Consider the following 7,610-nt stretch of genomic DNA (forward strand, 5'->3'; position numbering starts at 1 on the left):
GGGGCGGGGGTGGGAGGGGCTGCTCTAACCTGACGCACTGTCTTGGCACCATGCCAGGCAAGCACAGAGATGATGAGCAGAAGTAGACATTGTAGAAGACTCTTGAGTGCAACAATCATTTCAGCTATGGGTGAGAGCTCACCCCTGAATTCTGGTCATTCTATCGAAGGCTTCGAATGCCGGGCAGATGAAAACATGTGAGACTCGGGGAAAGCCGCCAAGAACCCCGCAGTCTGCAGACAGAGCAGGCCCCAGGACCCTGCCCAGCGTGATGAGAGCTGGCCCACAGAGCCCCCTGCCCCGCAGCTCCCCCTCACCCACTCAGAAGGTCCGTCTCCTCCCAGGGGCCCTGTGTGGGGTGGAGGAGGGAGGCCATGGGGGCAGAACCAGCTCCCATCTTGGGTCCTATGAAATGGTCATCACATGGCCTACTGAAAGCAGAGAGACACCTCAGCCACGAAGCGGATATTTCCCAGCACAACCCTCCGCTTCTCTCCTAGCACCAAATGGGCAGAATGGCCAGCACAGAGCTGAAGGGAGCCGGCCTGCTGCGGCCAGGGGCTGCCTTGAAGTTGCCCATACTTCTGAGAGAGGGCGGCCTCCCCACTCTCCGCTCTGCAGGGTGCAGCCTCCCAGCTGGCCCCTGGGGGCCACACTCTGCCCTGGCTCTCGGGTGCATTCACTCTTTCTAAACAATTTGGGGGCGGGGGCTGTTGCAGCATGAGTGGGCATGGTCCAGCACTGTGGTCAGCGCTACGGAAGAGGAATCCCCCCCCTTCCACACGATCCATGCACTTTTACAAAGCATCGCTCTACCTCCTTTGGTCCTTATCAAAACCTAGAACAATCCCTGGCAGACCGTGCGTTTTTATTTCGTGGGGTTTTCGGTTTGAAATTTTTTGTTTTTGTTTTTGCTTATTTGCCTTTTTTTTAACATACATATTGAGATGAATGGATGCACACTAGATTAAAACTGTGCAGCTTGATGGGTTTAGACATACGTATACACCTGTGAAACCAACACCACAACCAAGATAAACATCACCATCACCCCTAAAAGAGTTTCCTTGTCCCTTTGGCCATCCCTCCTTTCCCCTCCCTGCCCCCAGCCCCAGGCAAATGCTGATCTGCTTTCTGACACTCTAGGTTAGTTAGCAGCTTCTAGAATTTTGTATAAATGGAATTATTCTATATGTACCCTTTTTTATCAGGCTTCTTTGACTCAGCATATTTTCCTATTACTGATGGAAAAAATGGAGCCTTGATGAGGAAACACAAGTAGTCAGCAATCATAGAACAGCAGAAGCATTGCAGGTGTCCTGGCTCTGAGCCTAATATGCTCTCTGCAACACTTCGTTCACTCATCACTCACTCATTCATTCACCAGAGAGTAATTGGGCACCTGGGTGGGCTAAGCCCTGGAGCCAGGAGTTAGAATCATAATGGTGCACAAAGCAGGCATAGTCCCTACCCTCATGAGATTGCACTTCATTCATTTGTTCATTCATTCATTCATTCACCTGCTTAACAAATATTCACTGCACATCCATAGAAAACTCTGTTTGAACTTGGCACTGCCCCACCACCTCCTACTCCACCCTGATGCTCATTAACCATCCTCCTATCTGCCACTTTGAGCTGGACAGTGGGGTGATGCAGGCAGAGATCATCAGAGGTGAGTTCTGTCCTCCAGGACCATCTAGAGCAGAAGGAAAAGCTATAAGATACTATCCTGTACTGTGAAAGCTTACGAGATTGCTTAAGAGGTAAGGCTGATCCTGCAGAAGGTGGCATTCCAAACTGAGTGCAAATGTGAGTGATCCAGGCAGGGAGGCCAGGAGCTCAGGGGAGGTGGGGGGCTCTCCAAGCTGGACTGGCCAGAGCAGGCTCCTCAGACAGGATGGGACCTGAGCAGTCCCCTGATGAGCAGGGAGAAGTAGGAGAGACAGAGAGAAGGGGAGGTGTACCAGGCAGGAGCAAAACAGTGACAAAGATGTAGTGGCAGGGCCGGGGAAGAGCTGATCCGGAGGACAGTGAGCTGAGAATTCCTCCTGGGGAAGTAGGAGGCCACAAAAACATGCATTCTGCCCACAAGTACGTTACATTGCCTTTCTGTGCGGAGCGGAGGGGAGGGATAGCAGGGAGGGTAATCACTGACATTTCTGTAGTAATTTACAATTTACAAAGTGCTCTCACTGTTATTATCTTATTTACTCAGTATAATCTTTGAGGTAGGAATTACCATTATTTTTCCCATTTTACAGATCAGAAAATGGAGGCTCATAAAAACCCAACGATTTGCTCAAAAATAAACAGCTCCTAAGTGTTGGGGCAGAGCTTCAAACAAGGACTCTTGTCCCCAAGACCAGTCCTCCTTTCCCTATGTCTATAATTATCAACATTTAAATGGGGCCCATGGAGCATGCTTCTATAGACCACAGAATATGTTATTTGAACTTGTCATTGTCCCACCACTTCCCACACCACCTGACCCTCTTCCGCCACCTTCCTGTCTGCCACTATGAGCTGGAGATGGACGTGACAAAGAGGAGATCAGGAGGAGGGGGAAGGGAAATGGCCTGGCTTCCAGGAGAGGAAGTTGGTTATTTGGCCAAGGAAGCTCTCCCCAGTCCCCACATGCCTTCTGCTTCTGGATCCAGAGAAGGCTCCTAATAAGGGCCTACTCTAGTCTCAGAAGTGGTTCCCAAGCCCTTGCCCCAGAGGCCCTGGATGGCACCCCTTTTTCTCAGCCTGGAGAAAGTGGGATGCAGTTCACCCGAAGAAGCAGGAGCACCCCCAGGGCCAGGACCTCAAAGGGGAAAATACAGCTCTGATGTCACAAGATGGGTACAGAGCGGGAGTCCAGGTCCCACATCTACGTGGCAGCCAAGTGCCCCAGGACAAGCCCCCTAATTCATTACATGGGTCACTGTGAAGGAAGAGCTAACATTTCTCTAGGGCTTATCGTTTGCAGAGCCAGGACTCCAACTCACATCTACTGGTTCCCGTCTCAGAGGTCCTAACCACTTCTCCATTCTGCCTTCAACTACCCTACTGCTCACCAGGGGCCAGCACCTGTCACTGAGGGCCAGCATCTGACATGCCCCGTGGTGGGCACATCCTCCCCCACTCCACAGCCAAGGAAGTGGCAGCTTAGTGAAATCAGGTGGCTTGCAAAGGCCACACACTCCTAAGAGGTAGGGCAAGGGCTCAACCAGCCCCGACCACCCAGACCTGAACTCCGCTCCTGAACTGAGGAAAGAGCACATGGGACTGACGGGGCTCCAAGCACCCCCACTTCCGTGGCCCTGGCCCACAGCTCCCCACAAGGCCTCAGCTTCCACTCAGGGGTCCCACGGTCTAGCAGGAAAGGCCCTGGTCCGGGAAGCAGGCTCAGCTCAACCTCTGTACCACTAGTGGGACCTTGGGAAGGCCACTTGGCCCCTGTGACTTGGCTTCCCTCTCTGTAAAACGGAAATAACATTTTCCAACCTCACAGGATTATTGTCATTCAATGAGACACACAAATGTGGAATCACTTCAAAAAGACTACAACACTGTACACCGCAAGGTATCCTTTTATGTGACACTCCAAGGTCATGATCACCAGATTTTACCTCTGTCCCACCCACAACCCCAGCCTTCCTGGCCTCGGTGTTCTTGGGTTGAAACTGAAGCTTGAGTGGCCCTGGGGAAGGAAAATCAGTCTGTGTTTGTGGATATCCAAGCCCACTGGGTGCGCTCTCCTTAACCCCGCCCCTAATTCACACACACTTTACCTACTTCTTATCTGCCTAAAATGACTTTTAAAAATGGAATCATTCTTGGGGCACCTGAGTGGCTCATTTGGTTAAGTGTCTGACTCTTGATTTTGGCTCAGGTCATGATCTCAGGGTCATGGGATTGAGCCCCACATTGGGCTCCACCCTCAGCAGGGAGTCTGCTTGATATTCTCTCTCTCCCTCTGCCCCTCCCCCACCTCTCTCTCTCTTTCTCTCAAATAAATAAATAAATCTTTTTTAAAAATTTATAAATAAATAAATAAGAAGTCATTCCCCACAAACATCTTAGACATGTGCCAAAAAAAATACCAATGGCTGTTGTCTTCTAAAATCCCTATTACATGAAGAATTTGGCAAAAACAATAGCTATGATTTAATGATCTTTCCAACAGATACAGCATTTTACATACGCTACCCCATTTGATGTCGCCTCCAAACAACCCTGGCAGTTACTTGCAGAGGAGGGCCCAGGACCAGATGGCTGGTGCGCACAACCACAGAGGGTCTGTCGGTTGGCCGCCCACCTCCGTCCTCTTGCTCTCCCTCCCAACAGAATCAGCTGGGTTCTTGCCTCCACCCTGCCTCACCACTTGGCCCAAGAGCAATGGCGGAGGTGATGAGAAGTGTTTGCACCCTAAGAGAAAGAAGCTGGCTGAGGGGACATGGGAAAGTGTGGGGAGAACTGAGGGACTTCATCCAAATACAAAATTACCTGCTTTTTTAAAAAATTTTTTTGAAGATTTATTTATTTATTTGTCAGAGAGAGAGAGCAAGCACAAGCAGGGGGAGCTGCAGGCAGAAGGAGAAGCAGGCTCCCCTCTGAGCAAGGAGCCTGATGTAGGACTCAATCCCAGGACCCTGGGATCATGACCCGAGCCAAAGGCAGATGCCTAACCCACTGGGCCACCCAGGCATCCCAAACTACCTACTTTGTTATTAAGAAACATTAACTTCCTCTTTCATTATGGCCTCTCTCTGCTGTTGTGTAGGGAGACCCTGTTTTGCTGGAGGAAGAGTTGTCCTCTCAGCCAGGCTCCTTCTTTGCGATCTCCTCTAGTGATTAGTGGAGGCAAGCTCAGGGGGTGCAGGTGGCTTTCGAGGGAAGAATGGTGCCCAAGCAGCCCTGAGGTTCCTTCCCCAGCTAAAAGTAAGTCATTTTTTAACCTGTTGGTATATCTCACCTCAATGATCCAGAGCCCACTGTAGCCCATCCTGGCTCCTGCATGATGACCTTCCTCCTCTCCACAGTTCGCTGCAGGCCAGGAAGACTGAGGGTCTTCATGCTGCTTTCCTGACTCCCTTATGATGGATGTGTGTGGCTGGAAAGAAATGGAGGTTGCTCTGGTCAATTTCAATAACTCAGATGAAATCCAGGAAGAGCCAGGCTATGCCACAGACTTTGACCCAACCAACCCAAAAGGCCGGCCTGGGAGCAGCCCCTTCTCCAACTGGAAGATCCTCATCGGTGACAGCACCAACCATGAGACGGCCTTCTCCAAGCTCCCAGAAGACTATGTCGATTCCCCTGGGCCTGAGCCAGTGGTCCTGAATGAAGGAAACCAGCGGGTGATCATCAACATTGCTGGGCTGAGATTTGAGACCCAGCTCAGAACCCTCAATCAGTTCCCCGAGACCCTCCTGGGAGACCGGGAGAAAAGGATGCAGTTCTTCGATTCCATGAGAAATGAGTATTTTTTTGACAGGAACCGGCCCAGTTTTGATGGAATCCTGTATTATTACCAATCAGGTGGGAAAATCCGGCGCCCTGCCAATGTCCCCATCGACGTGTTTGCTGATGAAATCTCCTTCTATGAACTGGGGATCGAGGCCATGGACCAGTTCCGGGAGGATGAAGGCTTCATCAAAGACCCTGAAACGCTGCTCCCCACCAATGACTTCCACCGGCAGTTCTGGCTACTCTTCGAGTACCCAGAGAGCTCCAGTGCTGCCCGGGGTGTGGCCGTGGTCTCTGTGCTTGTTGTGGTCATCTCCATCACCATCTTCTGCCTGGAAACACTACCGGAGTTCCGGGAGGAGAGGGAGCTAAAGGTGGTGAGAGACCCCAGCCTCAACACAAGCAAGTCAGTCCTCTCCCACACCATGTTCACTGACCCTTTCTTCATGGTCGAGTCCATCTGCATCATGTGGTTCACCTTCGAACTGGTGCTCCGGTTTGTGGTCTGCCCCAGCAAGACCGACTTCTTCAGGAACGTCATGAACATCATCGATATCATCTCCATCATCCCCTACTTTGCAACCCTCATCACAGAGCTGGTCCAGGAGACAGAGCCCAGCACCCAACAGAACATGTCCCTGGCCACCCTGAGGATCATCCGGCTGGTGCGGGTCTTCCGCATCTTCAAGCTCTCCCGGCACTCCAAGGGGCTGCAGATCCTGGGCCAGACGCTGAAGGCTTCCATGCAGGAACTGGGGCTGCTTATCTTCTTCCTCTTCATTGGGGTCATCCTCTTTTCTAGTGCCATCTACTTTGCCGAGGTGGATGAGCCAGAGTCCCATTTCTCTAGCATTCCTGATGGCTTCTGGTGGGCAGTAGTCACCATGACAACTGTGGGCTATGGTGACATGTGCCCAACCACCCCCGGGGGGAAGATTGTGGGCACTCTGTGCGCCATCGCAGGGGTACTCACCATTGCCCTCCCTGTGCCTGTCATCGTCTCCAACTTTAACTACTTCTACCATCGTGAGACTGAGAATGAGGAGAAGCAAAACATCCCAGGTGAAATTGACAAAATCCTTAACAGTGTTGGCTCAAAAATGGGCAGCACAGACTCTCTTAGTAAGACCAACGGTGCCTGCTCCACAGAGAGGTCCAGGAAGTGACCTGTCCAGGGCTACTTGCTCCCTGAGTCTCCCTGTCTGTGTTTCTTTGTCTCTCTCTGTTTTTCTCTGTGTGTCTCTCTGTCTCTCCCCTTCTCTCTCTCTGTCCCACAGCTTCTCTCTCCCCCTCCCCTCCCTGCCTCTTGCTCTCTTGGACTGCAAGCTGTTTGAATAAACCCATACTTCTGCTGCTTTTTCTAAGCTGTTTTCTCTCAACCAATGATCAGATCAAGATTTCATTCTCCTTTCCTGTGAGGAATAATTCTGGTCCTTGCTGCTTGCCTGTGGTCCCCAAGATCAGCAGTACTGGCATTACCTGGGAGCAAGGAAATGCAGAATCTGAGCCCACCACAGACCTACTGAATCAGAATTCTCATTTTAACAAGATCCTAAGTGATTCATTTCCACATTAAAGATGAAGAAGCACTGGCTTTGGTCTTCCCAAGAGGAGGCATATTAAAAGGCTGGGGAATGTTGTGAGCAATGAGTAGGAGCTGCAGGTTGTTTAATAATAATATCTTACACTTGTGTCACGTTGCATAAATTTTCCAAAGCACTTTCACCAACAGTATCTCACCGCATCTCAAAATAACCAGTAGAACAGATTTGGTTATTATTCTTACATTGTAGATGAACAAACCCAAGGACAGCGACTTACCCAGAAACAGTGACACAGTCGATGCTGGAACCCACACCTACCTACTGGTCTAGTGCTCTTTCTGCTTGTGGATGCTCTGGAATTAGAGGGAGAGGGATGCAAGAGCTCTGTCTTTCAGAGGATCCAGGCAGCAAACCTCTGGGCAGGAACACTCTTTCCTGGGGACTCCTGCATCTCCATGCATCCTGGGAAGACAGAACCTGCCTGGCCCCTTGCTCGTCAGTCCTTTCCTTGGGTAGTGGGCAAGCAGAAACACTCTCAGGTGCTTTTTACCAGGCCCATCTCTGTGAGTTTATGCACAGGCTGGTGATCCTGAGTGTGGGAAGTGTGTG

At 50.9% G+C, this 7,610-nt stretch overlaps 1 protein-coding gene across 1 annotated transcript; it reads left to right on the forward strand.

Moving 5' to 3' along the window:
* The first annotated feature begins 5,087 nt into the window (after window positions 1-5,087).
* On the forward strand, window positions 5,088-6,623 carry KCNA10 (potassium voltage-gated channel subfamily A member 10). Its single transcript, XM_036076405.1, has one exon. The coding sequence runs from the start codon at window positions 5,088-5,090 to the stop codon at window positions 6,621-6,623; it is 1,536 nt and encodes a 511-aa protein (XP_035932298.1).
* The last annotated feature ends 987 nt before the right edge of the window (window positions 6,624-7,610 follow it).

The sequence above is a fragment of the Halichoerus grypus genome, chromosome 5 (genome assembly GCF_964656455.1).
Source record: "Halichoerus grypus chromosome 5, mHalGry1.hap1.1, whole genome shotgun sequence".
In the NCBI taxonomy this organism is placed as follows: Eukaryota; Metazoa; Chordata; class Mammalia; order Carnivora; family Phocidae; genus Halichoerus; species Halichoerus grypus.